At 41.7% G+C, this 26,325-nt stretch overlaps 1 protein-coding gene across 1 annotated transcript in view; it reads left to right on the forward strand.

Annotated features, from left to right (window-relative positions):
• The window catches only part of LOC149282318 (FERM and PDZ domain-containing protein 3-like), a 216,976-nt gene that overhangs the window by 128,229 nt on the left and 62,422 nt on the right, over window positions 1-26,325 (forward strand). The window contains exons 6-10 of the mRNA XM_089498372.1: window positions 4,773-4,904; window positions 6,246-6,365; window positions 7,137-7,273; window positions 11,469-11,592; window positions 16,754-16,843. Of these exons, the coding sequence (XP_089354498.1) occupies window positions 4,773-4,904; window positions 6,246-6,365; window positions 7,137-7,273; window positions 11,469-11,592; window positions 16,754-16,843 (603 nt within the window). The remainder of the gene's footprint in view (window positions 1-4,772; window positions 4,905-6,245; window positions 6,366-7,136; window positions 7,274-11,468; window positions 11,593-16,753; window positions 16,844-26,325) is intronic.

Genomic DNA, 26,325 nt, shown 5'->3' on the forward strand with positions numbered 1-26,325 from the left:
ACGCAGCCTATGCCTTAAGGAGGTTTTGCTGTAGTAAGGTGAATCCTTGGGTCAACAGGCATAAGCGTTCAGTTGTGGAAGGAACTGGACACTGGATACAGAGTCCAGGTATTGTAGTGGGATGTTACCCTTAAGTTGCATAGAACCTGTTAGAATATTCTTTGTCTTGAATATCTAAGCTTCTCCAGTGATCAAAAGCAATCAAGACCACAGCTTCTATGTCTATTAATCAGGTTTATTCCATAACAAATTATCAATTCATACAATACCGATGCTGGAACAAATGTTGATAAAAGGTACTGTAGGCTAAATATCTTGGTGAGATGAAGGTGAGAGCGTGGAAAGAGACTTTGTCTTCGTAGTCATGCCAATTTATACCCCTTTACATTTGGTTAGGGTATACGTAAAGGAATCCTATTGGAACAGTCATATGATACACCGGCATTCCACAGAAGACCCTCTAAACTACGTCACTTAATTGATACCATATGTTCCTAGCACTCAAGTTGCATTCAGGCCTAAAATGTGCAGAACAAAATAAAAGTATAAAAATGATTTCTTACAGAACCGAAAAGGTTTGGTGACGCTACAGGCTTGGTTGTTGTATATGAATTCTGTCAAAGGAAGGAGAGGGACCCAGTTGTCTTGCAATTGAGAAATGTAGCATCTAGGGTGTTTTTCTAATATTTGGTTGGTCCATTCAGTCTGGCTGTTTGTGGGTGGAATGCTGAATAAATCTACTATTGTATATGGAACCCTTGACAGAATGTTTTCCAGTATCTGGAAGTGAACTGTACCCCACTGCCAGACAATATGGAGGCAGGGATTCCATGAAGGCAAAAGATTTCCTTGATGAACAGGTGGGCAATTTTGTCAAAAATAATAAAATAAAAAAATTATTAAAAGTTTATTATTATGAGCAAGTGCTAAAATTACTGCTGTATCTTCCCAACAATCTTCACACAGAAAGAGTTAAAATATAAGTCAAATACCTAAGGTGGCTTGGAGTGGCCAGTTTCAAAGATAGGGCATAAGCACAGACTGACCAAAAAGGAATAAAAGCCCACTTCCCAAATGTGGCCTTTTAGCTCCCAAACACCAGACAACCCCATGCATGGGTGGTATCACTGTAATCAAAAGATGTTGCTGAACACATATTGGGGTGTTGTTTGACAGTGACATATAGCAGGAGCTGTAAATTCAGACCTGAAGTACAATGTGTGCGATAAAAGAAAATAGAAAATACCGTATTTGATCGATTATAAGACAACCCTCCAAAATTTTAATATTAATTCAGGAAAAAAAGAAAAAGCCTGAATATAAGACTACCCTATAGGAAAAAAGTTTTACTAGTAAATATTAATTTGTTTCCTTTTATTTGCCAACCTGCCCCACGGCTTGCTACTCTACCCCCAGATATGCCTTATACCCTCTATATGCTGCTCTGCCCTCCAGATATGCCTTATACCCCCCTATAAGCCACTCTACTGCTACCCGAGACTTCCACCGGGGCTTCTATGACTGAGCAGCGGAAGGTCATGTGGCAGCCATGGCAGAACCAAAATTAGTGAAATCAGAGGAGTCTGTACAACAGAAACATAGAATTTAATGACATAACCATTTGGCCAATCTAGTCTGCCCATTTCTTCTGATGTAAAGGGTTTAAACCCCTATCAGTCTTTTGTCAGATCCTATAGTGAGTAAAGCTTTATGTCTATTCCATGCTGAGACTGCATTGCTAAGATTACTAATGACCTCCTCACAGCTAAAACGACAGGCCAATTCTCACTGGTTGTTCTCTTGGACCTCTCAGCAGCCTCTGACACAGTTGACCACCCTCTTCTCCTACAAACTCTCGATGCTCATGGCATCCGTGACATGGCTCTTTCATGGCTTAAATCCTACCTTTCTAACCGTACTTTTAGTGTCTCATTTACTGGAACTTGCTCCTCTCCCCTACCGCTGTCTACTGGTGTTCCTCAAGGCTCAGTTCTTGGGCCTCTGCTATTCTCCATCTACACTTCTTCCCTCGGAAAACTTATTTCTTCCTTTGGTTTCCAGTACCACCTATATGCAGATGACACCCTACTCTATATATTTCTGCTCCTGACCTTTCCCCCTCTCTTCTAACTCTACTACTACCCTCAGTCCCATTCTACCTGTGGGGTTCATCTGGAGATTCCTTCACCTTATCTACTCAGTACCTATATCTACCTGCCCGCACTTGGCCTCCTTACTGTTGGGATCCTCTAAGTCCGGGTTCTCCGTTACTAAGGGCCCCTCCCTTGGTATCAGGGGATTTGGCAGAATAACTCCTGCGGTGAGTGCCATTGTGCCGGTAACACGAGTAACATGAAGGCAGCCTTGCAGGACTGCGCGGGAAATCTGCAGTTAAGGTAAGGACGTGGGCATGATTGACCACACGTGTGGCAGGAGTGGCCGGGATTGAACACATATGTGGCGGGAGCGGGTACTGGACACACATGTTGCACGGGCGGAACATACACATTGCGAGAGCAGGCGAGATTGGACAAAAAAATCAGCGGGAGCGGGATTAAAAAAGCAGTCCCCCGCAGGGCTCTAGTGTGCAGCACCTGGCTTTGGCCAACATTATTTGAATCTTGTATCTAAACACTTAGTGGGATATGTTACAGTGTTTGTAGTACCTAAAAATAACTCCTGAGGTATACTGTATGCGCTTATTCACACCGTTCTACACACTATTATGTATCTACAAGTACCAGAACTAGCCACCAAAGCATTTAAGGATTGAGTTCATTTACAACAGGCATTTGTACTTGCCTATACATGCATATTTCACAAGATTTTTTTATCTCCGAGTTTCCCTTTATTTAAAAAAAAAGTGTATATATGTTTTTATGAGCGCTATGTCTTCACAAAAATTCCTCATGGAAAGAGTTAAAATATTGGCATTATAAATGCCCACAGGGTGCCTAGTTTTAAAAAAAAATGTATGATGTGATGGGGTAAATTGAATTGGCCGGCTTGAAAGACGTCCCAAAATTGGGACGTGGGCACAGACTGACCAGATGTCTAAATGGCAAAAAAATACACACCTCACAAATGTGGCCTTTTACCTCCCAAATAACCCAACCCATGCATGTGGGGTATCACTGCGCTCAGGAGATGTTGCTGAACATATATTGGGGTGTTGTTTGGCAGTGACATATACCGCTCCGGTACCTGAAGTACAAAGTGTGTGAAAAAAATACAAAATGTTTTACTACCATAAAGTTTGACAAAGGCTGATGCTAGAATTAGTACATTGAAATACCAGCTTTTGAAATACCTTGGGGTGTCTAGTTTTCAAAAATATATGGTTTGATGGGGTAAATTGCATTGGCCGGCTTCAAAGATATACCCGAAATATCACATGGGGCAGAATGACCAATTTCAGGGGAAAAATGGTTTGTAAATAGCAAAACACTACTGGTACTTATTGCCTCATAATGTGCAGAAAAAAGCAAAAAAACATAAAAACATTGGGTATTAGGACAGTACATATAGTAGACTCGATTTAGCAGGTTTTTTCATTAGTATTTGCAGATGAGTAAAAGATTTTTCAAAGAAAAGTGAGAAAAAGTATTTTTGTAACGATCACTGTATTTTATCATTTTTTAATAGTAAATTAGATATGATAAAAATAATATGTAAAGAAAGCCCCGTTTGTCCTGCAAAAAAAAAAAATATAATGTGTGTGGGTGCTGTGACGGAACACCCTGTACCCGATTGGGTACTCCCGCCAAACGTTGCTTCCTCCTGTCGGGACACCAGTGCCAGGCAGAACCAGCGTTGTAGATACAAGGGGGGACGTTGCTGCACCGGAGCTGCATTGACACTGTGGCTAGCCAAAGCTTAGCTACACAGCGTGGCTATTGTCCTGAAAAGGACAATAAAGGATCATAGAAGCCCACCCCAAGCATCGGGCAGCACTCATACTGAGGTGAAAACAGGACTCTATTTAAACCAAATACAGAGCTTATATATACAAGTAAGAAAAGGGCAAGACAAATATCACAGGATCTAATTACCATGTCTGGAAGGAAGCAATTAGATCAAATCATGTAACACAATATCCGGGGGAAGGACAGAATGACATGAGACATACATAATTACATTAGTTGGGGACATAGACATGGAATGATGATAGACCTATAATTGGATTGAGACAGACAATGGCTAGTTCACAGAGATAACAGGTGCTCACAGGATTAACAGCTACCTGTTGTGTAATTGATAATTAGGTATTGTAGTGACACCTAGTCATACCTACAAGGGGTTATAATACAAGGGCTAACTCACACAATAACAGCTATAAAATCAACACTGCACCCAATGCAAAGACAATCGGCCTTCTTCCTACAACAGGATGTCCAGCTGACATTACAGTTTTAAGACTATGAGTAGTAAAACATGTACCTGGGGAAAATCAGTAGAAACTGACCCCCTGTATCCACACACAGAAGTCTCTACAAGGCCTGAGCCCATAGTCGGTAGGGAGGAGGCTGGCTCTCAGGTCTCTCCAGGGGCCCCAGTGATGGAGGGTTACATCACAGGTGCACAAAATGAGAAAGAAGAAAATTACAGGTAAACAGCAACACTGAAAAATGTTAAGAGAGTAAGAAACGGTCTTGTCATTAAGGGGTTAAAAAGTTGCCTCTTTTTATGTTGCACATTTTTATTTTGAATATATATTTTTAAATTCAATAATACAATTATTACATTTCAAGGCTGAACTTATTATCTTACAGGATGTGATGGTTACACTACAAGACCGTCTCTCCCTTCATCACCGTGATCACTTCTCTCTTGCCCTGGAGTATTCTGCAGCAGATCAAAGCCAGAAGTTACTGCTGCTACAAGACAAGCAACCACTAGCTCATGTGAGATGAAAGGAAAAGAGATGGGGACGAAAAGTAAAAAAATAAAACTTAGTAAAAGAAGACTATGTGTAGCTAAGTTAGGTAAAAAAAGACGAAGCTTTAGGGAAATGAGACATATACCGCAGAACAGTAGAATCAAATATGGGTAGAACACTTAAACAGTAATAAGCTGTGCTAAAATGAGATCCGTATGCAATGCTTGATTTGTGCAAAGCAATGCTGGTTTAGAAATGTTGCTTTATATAGTTAGAAATGCTTATCTTCTTTGGCCATAATTAGCCAGAGTGATGTTACTGAACCGATTCATCCGGATCACTGAAAAGAATAGGATCAAAAGAACAATTCGTTCATGATCAGGACATCAGTAGTTCACATGTGCTCAGACTCCATCTTAGAGTTGCCTTGCTATAGTTGACTGAGCTTCTAGTAGCTATCCAAAGAATATTATTTGACTATTCTGCTTCCATCTACTGTGTAGCAAGATGGCAGTCCTCTGATGCATGAAATAATTTGAAACCAGCTTAGTAGACTCTTACAGTAGTTGAACTCAAACATCACCACACAGGGGAAAATGGATCCTATTTGAAGTCCTTTATTGTCAGGCACAAGCATAAACAGATGTGGATGTCCTGAAAATGGTTCTGTTAGGTCAAAGAATATTCTTTGGATAGCTACTAGAAGCTCAGTCAACTGTAGTGAGTCAACTCTAAGATGGAGTCTGAGCACATGTGAACAGGAGTGGGAGGGGCCATGAAACAACATTTAAAGAAAGAGATAAACATGACACTCCCTGTCTGGTATCAGTAGATGCCACCATATAATGATAAGATACATAGGTAATACTGTGCCGGTGTTCTTCTTTTGGGAACCTGCAAAACAAGAAAAAAAACATAATATGCAATAACAGTTTAATGTCCATGGAATTTCCACGTGAGCAGTCTTGCAGAGAAGACTAGGATGCCGTTTAGAGCTGGCACTGTCCCCTGTGGTCATCTAGGTCTGCAAATTCTTTGTGATAACCAGAATTTGCGGACCTAAAACTTCACCATAGAACATACAACACATATATAACACATAAATAATACACCCAATAATTTAGGACTAGCTCAGTCATGGTAGGATTATCATATTTAAATAGCGATACTAAACTATACCTATAGAGGCCTGCTCATGAGCACAGATAACCCTGTCCCAGGCTTCTAGGGATCCAGGTGAATTTAGGATGTTGTGCTAGGATATGTGAGCAAACCATTTTGTTTATTTGTGTGCAAAGAGCCATGGTCATTTTTTCTTTTTGTGTACAAATCTGTCAATTTTAATTCATGCATTCATTCTCATCAGGTTGTTCACCGAACTCACTATCAGGGGATGAGGTGTTTGTTTCGAGTTTGTTTCTTCCCCAAAGATCCAGCTGAAATTCTGCACTCAAATCCAGCTGCTTTTGAGTACCTGTATATTCAGGTAATAATACACAGTGTTGTAAGACCTATTCTAATGTTATTCCTACAATATTATATGTATTACACATATACATCAGACTTGTGCAAATGAACAAAAAATTATTTGGACCTTTTTTGTTCTGCTTCTGATATATTCCTTTTTGGACAACTAATTTTGTTTATTGCCCTTTCAGTTCTGGCAAAATTCAAAGGACTTTTTCCATTTGGAAAATAAATTCTATGTGACTCTACCCTACTCGACCACTTTCTCATGCTCTCTCACACTCTCACTCTCTCTCATACTTTCATTCACTCACACTCTCAATGTCCCAATTCCTTTCATGAAGATCTCTTCTGTGTCTTCTTTATTTTGTCTTTTTTTCATCTTCCTCTTCTGCCAGAACCCCTACGCAGGGGAACAGATGTCCTTAAAGGGCGTGCTGTGGTTCTACCGTTTTGCGGAAGTACTCCAAGAAACCAAAATAATGCAGACTGATTTGGGGAGGAAAACACAGTGTGAGTAAGCGTGAGAGAGCATGAGTAAGAGTTAGGGAAAGTGAAAGGGCAACAAAATGCAAAGGAAAGTTTGGTACTCTCTTCCTTTTTGTTACATTGAGGTACCTCTTTGTTTTTGGATATTTGTACAAATAAAAAAAAATTGGCAAATTTTGTTAAAATCTAAATTTGTATGAATCCAAATGCACAAGTCTAATAATATATATATATATATATATATATATATATAAATTAAAATTATCTTTAGACTTAAACTTACTCTTCTTTTTCTCCTTAGAGTCGCAATGATGTCATCAGGGAGCGACTTGGAGCAGAGCTGAAGCCAGAGCTGCTTCTGGGTCTTAGCGCTCTTCATATATACATCAGTGTCAGTTCTTCTCGCCCAGGGCAAAAGATCTCATTGCGTGGAGTAGAGTGAGAGCATTGTCTTTAACACTAATACCATATATCATATTGTCCTATCTATATTTCACAACCCTTATTTCTCACTTACTACCTGCTTCTCACTTCTTTCATTGTTTTCATACCCATTGTTCTGTATCCTCACATTCTCTCTCTTCAGTTTCATGCAGTGCTTTTTCCAATGCTCATGTTGCTGCAGGAGCCAGTGTTATTCAGCTAGGATACCTGGCCTTCGTGTTGTTGTCTTCTCACATCCTACAAAAGCAACCATATAGCAGTACTTTAAGAGTAGAAAGCAATATAGCTTATTTGCAGGGCTTGCTATCTGTTTTTTAAGCCAATAAAGTAGATAACTACTAGTACTGCGTGTAACTAAACAGGCACTCCTTTATTTGGGACAAAACAACCTACTTTATTCAAAGGGGATTGACACCCATCGAGCCTGCCTTATCAGTAACACTGGCCTTCATGTTCTCTTCTCTGGCCATCATAATAAAAGAATAGTGTTGATGCATCAGTCACACCAGTTGTCGCAGTCAAGCCATTTTAACGTTGTTTTCAGTTTTGAACTCGATGGACTGAAGTCTTTTTTCAACCTACTATACTATACTATACTATTTTAACACTTAGAATTCAGACAACATAGCAAAATAAAAAATCTATGATTTTAACATTTTTTGTAAGTTTATAGTATGGAGCTGGGACTCAGTGGAAGGCAAAGCTCCAAATGATTGCAGGGACCACACTATGACATGTGTGGTATGGGCAGAGGAGTAATTATGAAAGCAGGCTTCACCAAGTATGTTTGACCTGAAACAGGAACTTTGTGGGACTTGTAGTCTGCAACCAAGAACTTTGGATGCAGAAGACAGGAATTAAAAACACTAGACAGCAGGGACAATGCCCCCCCCCGGGCCGCCCTGAATCTAAACAAAATGGCCGCATGACCACCGGGCCGTCTTTAATGCGGGGCAAAAGCCCGCAGCACCCACGGTGGGCCGGCCAGTCCGTGGGCCAGCATACCAAGGTGCCAATGCGGCTGTGAGTTTTAAAGCAGCCGTAAGACCGTTTCGGCCGCCCGCTTAATGATTTTAAAGCGGCCGGCGTGCCTGCACCATGCCGCCCTGTGCCTCAGTAAGGCTCTTTGTCCCGCCCCTTTGAAGACACATCATGCCGCCCAAGGGGGTGGAGTCACACAGAACAGCTCCTCGTGACAGCTGGAAGAACACGTCGGAGGAGAGCAGTCTACAGGGAAGGAAGCCACCAAAAAAGTAAGTATTAACAAAAATAAAAAAAAAACAGTTGGGGTGATAGGTGAAAGGGGACCCCTATTTAAAGGGGGGGGTGCCTTGGGACAACAATTGAATACAAAAATGGGGTGGCTAGGGGGTATAAGTACACAACAAGGTGGTTGGGGCATCACATAAACCAATACACAAAGAGGGGTGGGTGGTTGGGTGCAAAACACATGGGTACATTAACCAGTACAAAAGGGGGCATCAATACGCAAGGGAGGGGGGCTGGCTGGGGCCATCAGATAAATCAATACACAAGGGTGTGGGGGCATAAATGCACAAAGGGGTGCAACTGGGGGCAAAAATAAACATGGGGCAATACACAGGGATGTCGGGGGGGGATACATTAAAACTAAAGGGGGGCCCTGGCTGGGGAATCAATATACAAGGGGGAGAAAACACAAACAAACCCGTGTGGAAAGCATTTTTTATGCTTTGTGTGGGCTAACCCATACTGATGTGTGTGTGTTTGGGTTTCGGTGTGGCAGTGCCTGTCCTGATGTGTGTGGGTTTTTGTGTTGTTGTGGCAGAGCCTGTTCTGGTGTGTCTGTTTGGGTGTCGGTGTGGCAAAGTTCCCAGAACATCTAGGCAAAGTTTCAAGTGGTTATGCCTGTTAAGCTTTTATAGCTCAAAGAAATGTAGCAGGAAAGCAGCTAATTAACTGTCAGGAACCAGGTAAGCAGGTCAGGTAGGAGCCCAGTCGCAGGGGATGCTTGGAGTTCTGTCTGTACCCCACAATGCATTTTAGCTGAGGGATGACACAGACAGGTGCAAAGAAAGACACCACAGGCAGAATATTATGATACAGTCTGTTTTGAGGAAGATGGCAGGACAAACAAGTATAGGTAATAAGTCTCTTGGCAGGAAGCCCACTGGCAAGGGCACACAGCAGGAACAATACAGGGTCAGAGCAAAGCGGTCCAAACACGTTAATGCAAAGGCTGTGACTGAAGGGCAGGGCAGGTTTATATAATCAGGCTCAATCCAGGTAACAAGGCACAGCAATTTGCAACCATGAGGTCTGGGTGTTCCAGAGTGAGAAGGGCAGCCACTAGTGGTTGTAGAACAACATGAGCATAACAAAGTTTTGAATACTCCAGGCTGAGTAGGGTGAACCTGACAAGCAGCTCCAGTTCTCAAGAGTAAACATGCTCCTCTGGAGAAAAGTGGTCTTCCAAAGAACCGTACCACCAGTCACAACATGACACACCGTTCATGATGCAAGAAAACATTTTGTTGGGACTGGACATACAGTCACTTTACCAGGAATGGGGAAATTGACAAGCACAGGAAACAGGCACATATTAAAACAAATAACACAAAAAACAATGGCAAGAGATTACACAGAATATTTGCACCAGACTAATCCTACAACTCATACAACAATGACAAATACACAACAGAGGTAAAGGGATGATGAAAGGAACACTTAATTGTAGACTAGACATGGATTCTTTCTTCACACACATGTGAAGCAAGAGGATGAAACTACCATCTCAGAGCTCTAACTAAGTTAAAAGTTACAGTTCTAATAATCTTCTTAAATTGGGCAGAGTAATGCAAATTGACAGTAGTACCTTTGCAAGCTTGGCATTCTGAACTTGTAGCTCCTACAAAAGTGCCTTCACAGATCAGATTCACTTGACCTTTAGTGAATAAACCCAGTTATGCGTCCATGTTTTACACTTCGCAACTGCATGATGGCTGCACAAATACATTTTTTTGTATTATGCTGCTTTGTGACAATATTATGTAGTTGAAAATCTACATAATACTGCTGATCTACTGGGATTTTCACACACAACCATCTCTAGGGTTTACAGAGAATGGTCTGAAAAAGAGAAAATATCCTGTGAGTGGCAGTTTTGTGAACGAAAAATGCCTTGATGATGTCAGAGGTCGGATGAGAATGGGCAGACTGGTTCGAGATGACAGAAAGGCAACAGTAACTCAAATAACCACATCTTCTGATGGCTACTTCCAGCAGGATAATGTGCTATGTCACAAAGCTCACATCATAGTTTCTTGAACATGACAATGGCCTCCACAGTTACCAGATCTCAATCCAATAGAGCACCTTTGGGATGTGGCGGAACGGGAGATTCGCATCATGGATGTGCAGCAAGGGCGTGATGCCATCATGTTTATATGGACCAAAATCTCTGAAAAATGTTTCCAGCACCTACTAGAAAGTATGCCACGAAGAATGAAGGCAGCTCTGAAGGCAACAGATGGTCCAACCCTGTACTAGCAAGGTGTACCTAATGAAGTGCCAAAAGCATGCATCTTCTGGTCTGTATGGTATAAATATAATTGGTCATAATTATTGAGAACATGATCCACCTTCTATTAACCAGATCAATGGTTAAAAGCCAGACAGATATACAGAACCTATACCTTGCTCAAAGCACCTTCGTTGAATTAAGGTTACTTAAAAGTAAATGTTCCAAAATGTAACAAAAAAATAAGAAATGAAAGGCAAAAAAGGTTAAGACCAATTGCAACCAAACAGTGAAAATCTCTATTGAACACTTCTGTAAAATTGATAGTAATACCATTACTTACAAATGCAATTAGTAATAATGTAGCTATGTCTGAATGGATGTGTGATGAGTATTTTGTCATATATACAGTACCAGTACTATAATATTTCCAGATCTTTAAGAAACTGGACACTATTTTCTGTATGTATAAAAAAATAAAAATAATAATTGTCATTACTAAAAACCATTGTCATTACAATATATAGTTTAAATGCATGGTTCTAGTACCATCAAAACTTCAAGCAGTTATGTCCATTAACATCTTAAATAACCATGATTACGCAATAAAATAAAGTTGGCAGTGCTATATTTAGCACAACATGTTGTATTCCTTCTCTTTAACCTTTTCTGGGTTCTTTTTTACTGTAGGAAGGAATGGGGTCTTGAACCATTTCTCCCACCCTCCCTCCTGCAAGGGTATAAGGAGAAGTCTTTGCGGAAGGTTCTTTCTCAACACCTTAAAATTCACCAAAACCAACTATCTGGAAACAAGGTGAGATATTATACTACATTACATTTATAGAATGCCAAAGTATTCAATAGGATTATTACAGAAAAGAAAGTATAAAGTTTGTGAAAATATTAAAGCATAAACACAAGCATTGGCTCCATTGAATAACAGAGAAACAATAGGAATATTGGGTGCTAAACCCTACTAGCTGATAAACGCTTTGAAAAGAAACCACCCTATCTGATAAAACATAACATTTATTAATATACAACTAAAATAGTTGAAAGACAATTTTTCCCTCATTAACCTCCATCTGGACAAGGCATAGTTGAATGCCTAGTGGTTGCTAATTAGTCCTGCAGAGCTGCAGCTACAGGCCGTATAACGAACTACGATGAATAAAAAACAAATTAAATCCAATGTAATTGAAGATTATGCTAGTTTTAGTATATTTATAATCTTCATTTTAATAATGACAGGAGGCGAATATTTTGCTTCTCTCTCTTTACTAACTCCCAACAGCAGCAAACAAAGAGTTAACGGAAAGAACCAATCACAAAACCAGTGACAGTCTATATAGGCTCCTGCTTCCCAAACTACTTCCTCTTTCTTTGCAGCGAGCGATAATAACATGAACCAGAGAACAAAAAGTCTGAATAAACAAGTCCAAACAGAAGAAACAAAGAAACTGTAATCCGAACATCTGGAAATGAGTGCAGTCGTCCAATAACAAGGCAACTTCAACTCCCCAAGCATGAGAACAGCAACCAGATCCGATTAAGCTGAAAGATAAAACAAATCTTGAAAGGCAGCTAAAGAAAAGTAATGTGTGTAAGCAAAAACAAACACAAATGTTACTGACAAGGATACAACCCCATAATAATACCGTAACAAGAACAAAAGATAGAATATATATATATATATATATATATATATATGTATCACAGGTATAACAATACAATAACTGAATAATAATAACCCTAAATACTCCATTAACCATAACGGCCCCTAAATTAATTGCATGTACTCCAGATAAATTACGTAATAAATTGGTATGGTTGATGGGGTCTTTAGTGTTAATTTAGGGGCAGTTATGGTTGATGGGGTGTTTAGGGTTAATTTTAGGGGCAGTTATGGTTAATAGGGTGTTTAGGGTTAATTTAGGGGCAGTTAGGGTTAATAGAATGCTGAGGACTGAGGGTTAATTTAATAAAGCTAATTTAAGGTGCAGTTAGAGGTAAAGGTGGGCAAACTAAGGAGAATCTAAATCCTGGGGGCAGTGAAGATTATTAACATATTTATTTATAAAAGTATGGTGTCAGTGATATTCTCTGAATGATTTGAATCCCTGTAAGATTCGAATCTATGTAAGATTCGAATCTTTGAACGATTCTCTGCCTTCAGTGACATCACTAGAGTAGGCAGGCAGGAGGGTTCACGCTAATGAAAGGGGCAGGGCCAATCGTTAGTGTGACTGCAGGGAGGGACTGGGAAGCAGTAAGTCCTGTGAGTCACACTGAATGATCTGAAGATTCGGATCATGAATCGGATCATTTCAATGAACGACTCGAAATTATCCGATTCACTTTACTGATCCGAACTTCCCATCACTAGTCAGGAGCAGCAAAGAAAGAGGAAGTGGTTTGGGAGCCTATATATACTGTCACTGGTTTTGTGATTGGTTATGGTAACTGCTGCTGTTGGGAGTTAGTAAAGAGAGATAAGCAAAATATGAAGCCTCCTGTCAAGTAGTAAAATTAACCAGCCAGGGGTGGCGTAACAAGTCAGCAATCACTAGAGATGCAATTTTGCCCTGTCCAGATGGAGATTATGGAGGGACAAATAGTTTTTTTTATATCATTTATGTGTATTTATCTCTATTTTAATTCTATATTGATAAATGTTATGTTTTATCACAGTGTTCTTTCTTTTCAAATAGTTTAATATTAAAACACACAGACTAGGGCAGACTAGATGAGCTGATTGGTTTTTATTTGCCAAAATTGGGGATTACGCTAGCCTTGTTGTAGCGATAATAAAAATTTTATGGCAAGACAGGAGACTTCATATTTGCAATTTTAAAGCTACCCCAACAGCGCAGAAGCAACATGGGCCCAAGGATGATAATGTACTGCACGAAAGAATATCCGAGAGGGAACCGACCAAGTCAAGGGCCACCGAGGCTGCAGCTCCCCGAACCGAATGGGCCCCAAAAGACCCATCTACACCGGCTAAATTAAGGATCCATTTGATCTATCTAGCCACCGTAGGGACCCAAACCGGCCGAAAAGTAGAAACATAGGAAACAAACAAAGGACCCGGTGATGATTAGTGCAAGCCCGCCATGGACGATAGATAACGGCAACAGCGCGCATCACTCAATCTAGGATGCTCTGGAAAGTAGGGGTAAGACACCGAAGAGGACAAAGATTTAGTCCTATTAGAAATAGAAACCACCATGCCGTTGGGCGAAAAGGTAAATTAATCGGTGCCAAATGCGGTAATATTAGACATCTGGTAACCAACTGAAGAAGGAAGCGAATAGATCCAATGCCAATGGGCCCCGAGCCAGATCCAGGGCACAGAAGACATCGGGTCGGAGATGCCAATCACTCGCATAATTCCAATGTCTGGAAAACCAGTCTGCGACCAGGTTCTCCTTCCCAGGGATGTATTCTGCTCTGGTAGAGAGGTGATGATCCAGGCAGTATTGAAATAGCTCCTTGATGATGTTGGACAGAAGCTTCGATCTCGATCCGCCCAGACGATATAGCGGACGGATGACACATTGTCCATCCGAAGCACTAGGGAACAGTGCGACATATCTTTGGTGAAGCTGCGGATAGCGAAGCATCTAGCTATCAACTCTAAACAATTGATGTGGAAACCTTTCTCCTCTTCCATCCAGAGGCCACATGTGACTCAGTCTTCGCAGGCTGCATCCCCAACCCAGGAGGCTGGCGTCTGATTCCAGGTAGAAATCTGGGGCGTGCCCAAAAATGGCCCAACCGTTCCATGCCTCCGTGTGGTGCAACCACCATCTCAACTCCAGATGCACCTCGTCTGTTAGGCAAATGACCTGGTCCCAGGAGCCCGAGCGACGGAGACGGAGTGCATCGCCCGATAATGAAGAGAGCCTGCAAAAATAGCTTGAATGGATGCCAAAATCATTCGTGCCAGGTCTTACAAAGACACAGCTGAATGTGGGAGGAGATGCCGAATGTCCCTTTTGATGTAGGAGAGTTTCGCCCGAGGCAGGCACACTGTCAGGTAAGCGTCCTTCAGATCTAACTCTAACCTCGAGAACCAATCCCTTCTCTCATCAGGTCTTGTAAGAGGTGATGAAGGAATTGAACGCACAAAGATTTATAACGGAACTCTCCAGTCTCCAGTCACAAGAAAGGTATTGCTGACAAAAACTGGAGCTCCTGACGCATCGATCGCCTGCTTGTTGTGCATGGATACCAGTTCCGCATGTACCAGCGCTAGCACATCCCCCGTCATACGGATAGGGCAAAGGGGACAAGGTTGACACGGATGGGAAAGGAATTCTAAATGAATACTTTGACACATTGAAGGACCCAGGGGTCCTGAGTGAGACATTCCCAGGCTGGGAAAAAATGAAATAACCTGCCCGATACCCGAACATGAGGAAAAATTGAAAAGAGTCTTAACTGATGAGCCTCTGGTCTTGAAGGAGGAGGCCCCTAGCGGCGCCTCTGGAGAATGATGATCGGTATTGGAACCGCTGTACCCTCCTGGAATCTGGGTCTGTTGCCATGGAGGGCAACTCTGCTAGTGGCACGGCCCCTCTGCCGACCAGCCCTCACCAAAAGGGTGCGTGGGTCAAACATCAGGAGGCCCATGGAATCCAGGTTCTCCGTGGAGGACCTGGGGATGGAGGTAGGCTGAAAGTCCCCCAAGACTGTCTCCCGAACCAACGCAGATTGCTCTACTGGAGAAGCCAGCTGAGAGCCTTCAGCGGGGTGGAGGCACCTGGGCAAGGGCCGAGCGGTCCAGGGAAGCCAGGGCAGGGGGGAAAGATTTCAGCCAGGCCTGGAGAGCATAGGTAGGATGGCGTCAGACATGTCCACTTGATATCTGCCAGGCATACAGTAGACAAAATTGGTCTCAGGGGTACACGGGGTCATCCGTTGGCACAAATGAAGGTCACCCAGAGGGCCGAGATTCCAGGCCAGAGGCCAGTCCCAAATTCAAGGGGGTCACCCTAAGTGGGTGCTGCACCAAGTAAACTCAAGCCAAGTGAAAGTGACCTAGGTCACTAGAGGATAGAAAACTACCAAAGCAGTTTAAATAAATCCACACAGGCTGTGTAAAAACATATTGTTTTATTTATTATTTTTTTGTAACTTAAACCGGCTAAAATGTTCACCAGAGGGCTCATAATCCCAGCAGACAGCCAGAAAAAAAAGGGGGTCACCCCCAGGACATGCAGAGGTGGTCACCCTCAGGTAATGCAGAGGGGGTCATCCTCCACGGTAAAACTGAAAAAATGCTCTGCAGCATTATGAAGGTGAAGGCTGGGCCGCATAACAGCAGGGAAAGAGACCAGGAAGCGCGCAAGCACAGATGCCCAAGTCGGCCGCAGTGAGGCCACACCAGCGCACGTCTTCCCGTGGGTGGAAGAAATCCTGAGGCCCAGCACGAAGGTTTGGGAAGGCAGACACACTGGATGCCTAGACGCAGCAACACAGAAGAAGGAAAAAGGAGCAAACACTAAATGGTGAAGTCAAAAAGAGGCCTAAACACACGGAGACTGTAGGCCAGCAACACAGGGGTTAAAAAATGGTAAGAGACAAACACACACATATAAAAATATTAACAACATAAATACCATCACAAAATAGGATAAAAAAAACAATAGGTATTTTAATGAAATCCACCCAAAATAAAGTCAAGTGTGAAGCACACTAGTAAAGAGGGTGCTCATCTGGAGGCTAGCAGCAAAGAAGAGGAAGTGGAGTGTTCTGTTATTAACCATTTCTTTGCGGCATTTCTTTGCTGCTGGAGGTTTTCGTAAAGAAGATGATGCAAATATGAAGCCTCCTGTCTTGCCATAAAATGAACAATAACATGAACATGTGTGAGCTTGTTACCTAATAGAGCTATTATTTAGACTGCGCTATGTGGAAATTTCTGAAAACTGCACAGATGTCACACTTTCCCTTTCTATTACTTTTAGGCATCTGTCACTCAAGCCAAGCTCCGTTACCTACGTATTCTAAACGAATTGCCAACTTTCACTGGAGTATTGTTCAACACAGTGGGCATGGTAATGTCAGATGATATTTTTTATTTGCTAAGACAAATTTGTGCCCTATTGCTCATATAACCTTATCGAACCATTGAAACACAGCCAACTCGTGGTGGCAAAGTCACGTAATGTTGCAAGCTGCCATGAAGACATGAGAAAGTTTGTGTGGATATATGTACATATTGTACAGTAAGTGTGTGTATGTCTGGGTGTTACAGTGAGTCAATGTACAGTGAAGGAAAAATGATTTGATCCCCTGCTGATTTTGTACGTTTATTCCACTGACAAAGACATGATCAGTCTATAATTTTAGTGGTAGGTGTATTTAAACAGTGAGAGACAGAATAACAACAAAAAGATCCAGAATAACGCATTTCAAATAAGTTATAAATTGATTTGCATTTTACTTAAGTATTTGATCCCCTATCGATCAGCAAGATGTCTGGCTCCCAGGTGTCGTTTATACAGGTAAAGAGCTGTTACCTGTATAAAAGACACCTGTCCACAGAAGCAATCAGATTCCAAACTCTCCACCATGACCAAGACCAAAGAGCTGTCCAAGGATGTCAGGGACAACATTGTAAACCTACACAAGGCTTGGTGAGAAGGTGACAACAGTTGGTGAGATTATTCACAAATGGAAGAAGCACAAAATAACTGTCAATCTTCCTCAGTCTGCAGCTCCATGCAAGATCTCACCTCGTGGATTTTCAGCGAACATGAGAATGGTGAGGAATCAGCCCAGATTTTATCAATGATCTCAAGGCTGTTGGGACCATAGTCACCAAGAAAGCAATTGGTAACACACTACTCTGTGAAGGACTGAAATCCTGCAGCAACCGCAATGTCCACCTGCTCAAGAAAATCGAGCTATTTGTTATCAACTTAATTCGCAGTGTTTGGAGGAGGAGGAATGCTGCCTGTGATTCCAAGAACACCATCCCCACCGTCAAACACGGAGGTGGAAACTTTATGCTTTGGCGATGTTTTCCTGCTAAGGAGACAGGGCAACTTCACCGCATCAGAGGGACGATGGATGCGGCCATGTACCATCAAATCATGGGTGAGAACCTCCTTCCCTCAGCCAGGGCATTGAAAATGGGTGGTGGATGGGTATTTCAGCATGACAATGACCCAAAACACACGGCTAAGGCAACAAAGGAGTGGCTCAAGAAGAAGCACATTAAGGCCCTGGAGTGGCCTAGCTAGTCTCCAGACCTGAATCCTATAGAAAATCCCTGGAGGGAGCTGAAGGTTCGAGTTGCCAAACGTTAGACTCAAGACCTTAATGACTTGGAGAGGATCTGCAAAGACCAATGGGACAAAATCCCTCCTGAGATATGTGTAAATGTGGTGACCAACTACAAGAAACATCTGACCTTTGTGATTGCCACCAAGTACTAAGTCATATTTTGCAAACTTATTTGAAATGTGTTATTTTGGATTTTTGTGTTGTAATTCTGTCTCTCAATGTTCAAATAAAATTATAGACTGATCATGTCTTTGTCAGTGGGCAAAGGTACAAAATCAGCAGTGGATCAAATAATTGTTTCCTTCACTGTATGTGTGTTTTACAGTAAGTGCATTAGTGTGTTTTGGTGTGTGACATAGATATGTACAGTATATAGTGCTATGTTTATTAGTGCATGATAGCCCAGAGTGTGTCACATAACTAAATGAACTAAAGTTTAGATGAAAATGTTAATATTGACACAAACACCCTCTTAAGAAATGCTTTCACAGGTCCATACCCTTTTATTAAATGTGTCTTGAGCCAAAAAAGACACTCCAACCAGGGAGCATATACATAGATCGGAAAAACAATGTATAATACTGTATTAAAAAACATTTCAATAAAAAATGGTATTCTGAATATGTTTTACTGGAGCGTGAAATTTTACTAAACCAGATTGAGACTCAGCAGAAAGCAGAATAAGAAAGGATACAGTTAGATCCCCAATTATTAAATAAGTATAATTCTAATGGATACCATATCACATTTTTGTTTTGAGATTATTGTTCAATTTTGTTAGAATACCACACGGAGTGGTTTTCACAAATGTGGTTTATGTAAATTGTGTAAATGTGTACCTTGAAAGTATGCAAAGTATGATTGTTCCAGCTATTGAATGCTGACTTTAAGAACTCTAAATCAAAATATATGGCCAGGTGTTAAAATCACATGAACAATAATACAAAGCCAACACCAGGAACACCCAGATCAGGGCAAGGATATAATGCTCCAGCACTGGAGGCTTGGGGAAATTTGCTATTTCTTGCCAGAGTCACCCAATTCCATAAACCGTTACCTGTATACTAAGTACTCCTGCAGTCATCTGTGTACTTTTACCTCAGCAAGCCAAGCGACTTCGAGGGCTCAAACACTAGGCGCTAGCGTAAGCTGGCTACCGCGGCAGAGGTAGCAGGCGTTGCGACACCACAAGCAGACGCAGCCAGTAGAGCCATTTTGGGCATGACGTTTAGCCAGGAAGAGAACTGGCAAGCAAAACACACTGGCGCCACCACCAGCAAAAGCAGCATTGGACAAGGAAAAGGTAAATGAGAGGGCAATTGATGACCCGCTCAGCTGTTTCACCCCCAGGGTGAAGCGTCCAAACACTCTTAGTCCTTGACGTTTGGGAGCGGACTTCCAGAGCTCAAACACTAGGCCCTAGCATAAGCTGACTACTCCGGCGGAGGTAGCAGGCGTTGCCACACAAACAGACGCAGCCAGGGGGAGAAACTACCTTTACTATTGGGGAAAATTAACTTTCCAAGCTAAGAGATGGGTACCCCAACCTGGGCAGATTAAATTTAAGAAAGGCAATCTGCTCCATGAGATAAGGTGCCACATGTGAGAAAACAAGCTCTTTCTTTGAACAGTGGTTGGCGGCATGATAGCAGCTGCTGCGCAACCCATGAGAGTGCAGGCCACACACTCTTCTTTTCATCCCAGTAGCTGAGAGGGTCAACGTCAGACATAGAAGGAACTTCACAGAGGTAAAGTTTGACCATTTCAGCAGCACTACTCTCCTTTCTGCTGCTAACTCTGTCAGTGGGGCCAACTATACTCCCAAGTGCCTCTTCCCAAAATGCAGCTCCTCCACTCAGCTGTGTTTTGCTGCTTGTGGCACTGCTGCTAGGAGTAGCAGACAACATCATATCTTCTTCCTTCTGCACCTCTCCCTCCTGGGACAGCATTCCCCATTTCTGCTGCTAGTCACGCACCCTTTGGATCAATTGTTCCCGGTAGCACTAAGGACATTGCCAGCTTTCCCTTAATCCTTGGATTGCAAAGGCACGCTAGCATCATTTTGGGACTTTCTTCTATTCGTTTGAAAAGGCGAACTTTTAGAAGATCCTTCAGCTTCCTGACTATGCCTGCTACACCAGGATGTAGAGTACCACCTTGAACAGCCTCACGATTTTCAAGAAACACATCCATCTTGCTGCCTAGATGGGAGAACACTGGGATTACCTGGCCCAGATGGGCAGTGTTTGAGTTTAATGGTTTAAGGACTGTCACTATCTGAGCAATCACTGTCCAATCCTTCCTATTCAATGGAGATGTAATCCCAATGTTGTGCTCTAATGCAAAATTATGGATTGCCCTCTGCTGCTCCAAAATCCTCAAAGTGGAGTTCCACCGCAAAGGAAAAACATTTTTCTTATTGCATGCAGAATATTTTCGGAACTGTGTTTTTCATCCATCGCTTCTGGGGGGTCGTCTTATAAATCGATCAAATACGGTATTACATTCATGTCTCAATATTATGAAAGGTTTCTCTAGTACCACCACACACACACAATGTGGAATCTCTCAAAAAAAATCCTTCAATTTAAGGCAATTGAGGCTGTATGAAGTAAACTTGTGCATTCGCATTCGGGCGAACATGAAAACGAACACGAATAGTGCGTTTTCATTGTTAAAACCGAATACCGAAGAATGGAACATGGTGGCGTCAAAACGTACACGAAGGCGCATAAAAAGAAGATTCTTCGTTTCTTCATGTTGGTCTTCTCGACGCGCCCGCCAATTTTTTAAAGACAAGGAGGGACATTGATTGAGTGAGCTGATCTTCGTTTGTCCAATCAGCTCACCCTTGTGACATCATGCTGAGGGCTTGTCCAATGTCTGTGCTGCTTTTTTTTAAAATAGGAAACAGCCTTTATTAGAGCAGAGCTTGCATGAGATCTATTCATTTTCGCTGTGACTGCTTTTGTAACGCTGCTGTGCTGCATTACAGAGAGGGGAGAGATTGTTCTGTGTGAGACTGGTAATAGCCTCAACCTGCCATTTCTCACAGTGTACTTTACTGAAGTAGTTTTTTTTTCCCAGTGCTTCTGTGAATCTGTCCCCTGGCCCTGGGCTGACCGTGCCTACTGCCTTCCCTTAGTTTTTTTAAATCATTTTTAAAACTTTTTGTAATTTCAGTTCAGGACAGTCAGTCAGTCAGTAAGTTAGTTAAGCTGCACTGTTGGTATTAGAATATTAATTAAATATCATTTAATAGTAATATAATATATAAATATCAATCATAGTATACTAGTGTAGATGACTACTAGTGTGTTAATTAATTTTAGTTAATATTATAATTCATTTTAGCTAGCTAAATTAGCTGTATTATATTAGCTTAGTGTGCTTGAGCCATTCTGTCAGGTAGAAGACAGAGTTAATTTATCACACATAATGATTAATCAGTCCACTACTACCCTTAAGCTTAAAATAGAAGTTCAGAATTATCCCCAATATGCCTTTAACCCCCTATATGCCACTCTGCCTCCAGAAATCCCTTATACCCCCCGACTTACCAGTGCATCCAGACTTGTACTCTGTGCTTCAGATTCCCTGGCGTCTAGTGGGGGCAGCCAGTGGAGGTCTGCCCTATGCACGTAGACTTTTGCCGGGGCTTCTATGACTGAGCCCCGGAAAGGTCGTGTCACGCCGCTACTCTGTCATAGAAGCCCTGGCGGAAGTGCCGGCAGCCACGGAGACTGTCTATGTACAGGTCCCCTGCAGTGCTGCAGGGGATCTGGATCTTAGTCTTGTAGTCAGACCTCTATTTGAGGTCTGATTATAAGATAACCTGGAATATGATGAGACGAGAGGTATTTTTCGGAGCATTTGTTCTGAAAAAAACCTTGTCTTATAATCGAGCAAATACAGGATTTTTCATATTTCATAAAAAATATGATTGAAAAAAATGAATTTCTTGTTTTTCTTTCCTTTTATTTGTCAACCTGCCTCCCAGTTATGCACATCTGCCCCCCAGATATGTTGAATACCCCCTATATGCCACTCTGCCCCCCCAGATATGCCTGCTGCTGTCGCTTCTGTGATGGAGCACTGTGGGGGATCTGGATCTCACTCTTATAGTCAGACTTCTACGTGAATGGCCAGGTGCATATGCGTCGCTTAACTGGGGAACACATGGCACCAGGATGCATCCATGGAGACCCCACCTCGCAACTTACTGTACTAACGTCCTGGTGCCAGATACCACAGTACACCTTCAGAGGTCTTGTGGAATATATGCTTTGACGGGTCAGGGCTATTTTTGCGGCAAAAGGATGACCTACACAATATTAGGCAGGTGGTCATAATGTTATGGTGTATGTGTCTGGAATTCACATTTGTGAATATCTGTGTCTTTAAACTTTGGTATTACATTTGTGATTTTGTGGATACTGTAGGATACCTTATATTCAGAATTTATGAAGGATCTGACATTTATTGCTGCAATTACCAACATCCAAATCAGAGGAATGATGTTCCTGTTAAATAAATAGTTTTCAATACACTTTGAAATATTTAGGTTTTTTTTGCTGGTTATTGAATGTACGTAGGGATTACCGGCAGTTGTTTTTAATGCAGTATTTGTACTAACTAGTACTGGCAGTTATTTTGAATTTGTGATTCACATCTATGATATACAATTCCATGTTAGCATGTCCAGTTTAATTGTAAATGGATGTGATTTTAAAAGATGATGCACAGTAAGCAATAATATCTTCATCTGCATGTCCACAGACATATTCATCTGGTGAACCTCCACAAAAATGGCGTTGCTTCCGGTGACATCTTCTCCCTCAATTAGAGGATCGAGGGAGAAGGTGTGCCCAGAAGCCATTTTGCCCGAAGATGACCTCCCATTAACCTCTGCAAAAGTGACATTTATGTTATCAGGGGTCCAGTGGTAGTTCCTGCCGAAGTTAATGGTCTAAAACATTACCTGTTGTGTATGGTGATTTACATCTCCTTCTGAGTCAAATGAGGACTCACCAGAACTGATGTTAATAGTTTGTAAACGTCTTGTTTTAAATATAGATCTCTGGCGTGGAAGTCGTTCATTGGGGACCAGAGGTGTATCTACTGAAAATAGCGCCTATGGCAAGCACTGAAATTGCGCCCCTGTCCAAATATCTAAAACCCATTTACTAGCCCCTGCTGCCCATATATATATATAAATATTAGTCCCTGCTGTCAATAGCAGGTATAGATCGACACACAAACCCAGATCAATTGAAATTCACTTGTGATCTCAGCACTGAAGGTATATATCAAATAAACAGAATCAGACATAAAAATCCTGTATTTGCAGGTATACAATAATATATGAAACGTAGCATCGCAGGTATAGATCAAATAAATACATGGAAACAGCATTGCAGGTATTAATCAACTGAATAAGATATATTAACCCTGTATTTGCAGGTATACATAAATAATGTATAGAAACATAGCATAGCAGATATGGATCTACAGAATAACATAACAACCCAGCTTTGCAGGTTTTGCGGCATTAAAGGTATATTTAAAACCCCCTAAATTACAGGCATAGGTCACAGGTTGCACACCCCAAAGCCAGCCCTGGCGTCCTCACTGCCCACATAGAACCGGACCAGCACCCAGATAACACACATAAGATTTGCCATCTTTGTCCCGAAATAGCCCAGCACAAGTCAACTTTGTTTCCAAACAGTCCGGCCTGTGCCATCTTTGTCCCATATACACCCTGCCTGTGCCATCTTGGTCCCCAAGGCTCAAACCTCCTGCTAGTGCCATCTTTGCCCTTCCACAATTATACATCTATGATATACACAAACACTTTTACAGTCACTCACTAATTCACACTTTAATTCAGACAACTCATCCACACATTTACTCATGCTCTCTCTCATTCAGACAGTTCATCCACACATTAACGCATGCTCTCCCTCATTCAGACAGTTCATCCACACATTAACTCATGCTCTCCCTCATTCAGACAATTCATCCACACATTAACTCATTTTCTCCCTCAGACAACTCATGCTGTCCCTCATTCAGACAACTCATCCACATATTAACTCATGCTCTCCCTCATACAGACAACTCATCCACATATTAGCTCATGCTGTCCCTCATACAGACAACTCATCCACATATTAACTCATGCTCTCCCTCATTCAGACAATACATTCACATATTAACTCATGCTCTCCCTCATTCAGAAAATACATTCACATATTAACTCATACTCTCCCTTATTCACTCAATGCATCCACACATTAATTCACACTCTTTACTTATATGTACCCCCTCTCCTTTCCTTATCACTTTCTAACCCCTCTCCTTCCCTTATCACTTTCTAACCTCTCTCCTTCCCTTATCACTTTCTAACCCCTCTCCTTCCCTTATCACTTTCTAACCGCTCTCTTTCCCTTATCACTTTCTAACCCCTCTCCCTCCCTTATCACTTTCTAACCACTCTCCCACTGTAGTTCTCTCACCTTGAGGTCCAGCGACTGGAGAACGAGGCTTCTGTCTTCCTGCACTGCTGCAGAGCCCGCTGCTTCACTGCTGAGTGCCATAATATGATGTCATATTTCGGCGCTCAGCAGTGAAGCAGCAGGCACCAGCGAGCGGCTTTTAAACACTGTCTTTTTTTTTTTTTGATGCGGAGGAGAACGAGGGGCGCCGAGCGGTTGCTTCATTCACCTTGATGAGTTTCTATCTCTTGTCCCCTTAAAGACCAATGACATGCATGGCACAGAAAAAAAAAAACGGTCAGTTAACGACCCACACCATTAAAAAAAAGCTTAGAAAGCGATCAAAAGTCGCTTTTGTCTCTTAAACCATGTTGCTGTAATGCCCCGATTACAATATGATGGACAGATGCCTGATCTGAAAGAACTTAGCCGGTTAACAGAAATGTTGCTGAAATGCACAAAGATAGCGGCCCCAATTAATAAATAGACAAGTTTCCAAGAGGATCTCTCCAGGCCCTAAAGAGAACTCTGGGCTCCCCTTGCAGGTTGAATGCAGGTACAAGTCAATGGAACCCAGCTTTCTAATCACAATGTGATTAATACAGTATATTAAAAAATTAAATAAAGGAAAAAAGGAAAAAATTATTATAAATGTGGTAACAATAAAATCTATAAAAAAATAAAAAAGTCCAAAAACATTAAAATAGTTTAGTTTTATTTGAAATACCCTGGGGTATCTAACTTAAAAAAAAAATGTATGGTTTCATTGGGTAAATTGAATTAGCCGGATCCAAAGATGTTCGAAATGAGACATGGGGGTCAGGATAACCAGATGGTGAAATTCTAAGTTGAAAATATACTTCCCAAACAACCCGACAAACCCATGCATGGGGGTATCACTGTACTCAGAAGATGTTGATGAACACAAATTGGGATGCTGCATGGCAATTGCATATATCAGGAATTGTAAATTTATACCTGAAGTACAATTTGCGCGACAAAAAATCCTAGTAGTCTAGTAGAAGAAAGTGCATGGAAAGTGTTAAAATACCACTATTTGAAAGACTCTGGGGTGTCACAGTTTTCAAAGATATATAGTTTGTTTTAAAGTGACATACCTGGGGCTGTAAATTTAAATCTCAAGTACAATTTGCGTGAAATAAAAACACAAAGTAAATTTCTACCACATGGCTGGTTTTTAAAATACCAGCATTCGAAATAGTCGGGGTGTCTAGTTTTCAAAAATATATTGTTTGATGTGGAAAATTGAATTGGCCTGCTTCAAAGATAGAATTACCAGACATAGCAAAACCCTACTTGTACTTATTGCTCTATAACATGCCAAAACAGTCTGATCCTTAAGGGGTTAAAATGCATAAGTATTCTTGAATTTACTGATGCCCTGCTCCAGCTTACTTAGGGAGGTTATTATGTAGGTGATTGGAAGATGGTAATCTAATTGCACATAAATAACAACTAGGCCGTAACACGCAGCACACATACTACCTAATGGCTAAGGCATTGACCCGTGCTAGACGCTTGTCCCACAAAGTAAATCACAATGAAGTCAATGTATTTACTCTACTTGCGGGGATGGGTGTTGACCCGGATTGATCCTGACTATTCTGTCTCCTGGCTACCTGACCTCGGCGGTTATACAGTTTAACCTGAACTCCAGCTTCCTGACTATAGCTTGTGTTCACTATTCTGTGTGTGTGTACCCTTAGACTCTCTCCCCAGTCTCAGAG

Source organism: Sceloporus occidentalis, unplaced genomic scaffold (assembly GCF_023333645.1).
Source record: "Sceloporus occidentalis isolate IW3139 unplaced genomic scaffold, rSceOcc1.0.p SCAF_119, whole genome shotgun sequence".
Taxonomy (NCBI): Eukaryota; Metazoa; Chordata; class Lepidosauria; order Squamata; family Phrynosomatidae; genus Sceloporus; species Sceloporus occidentalis.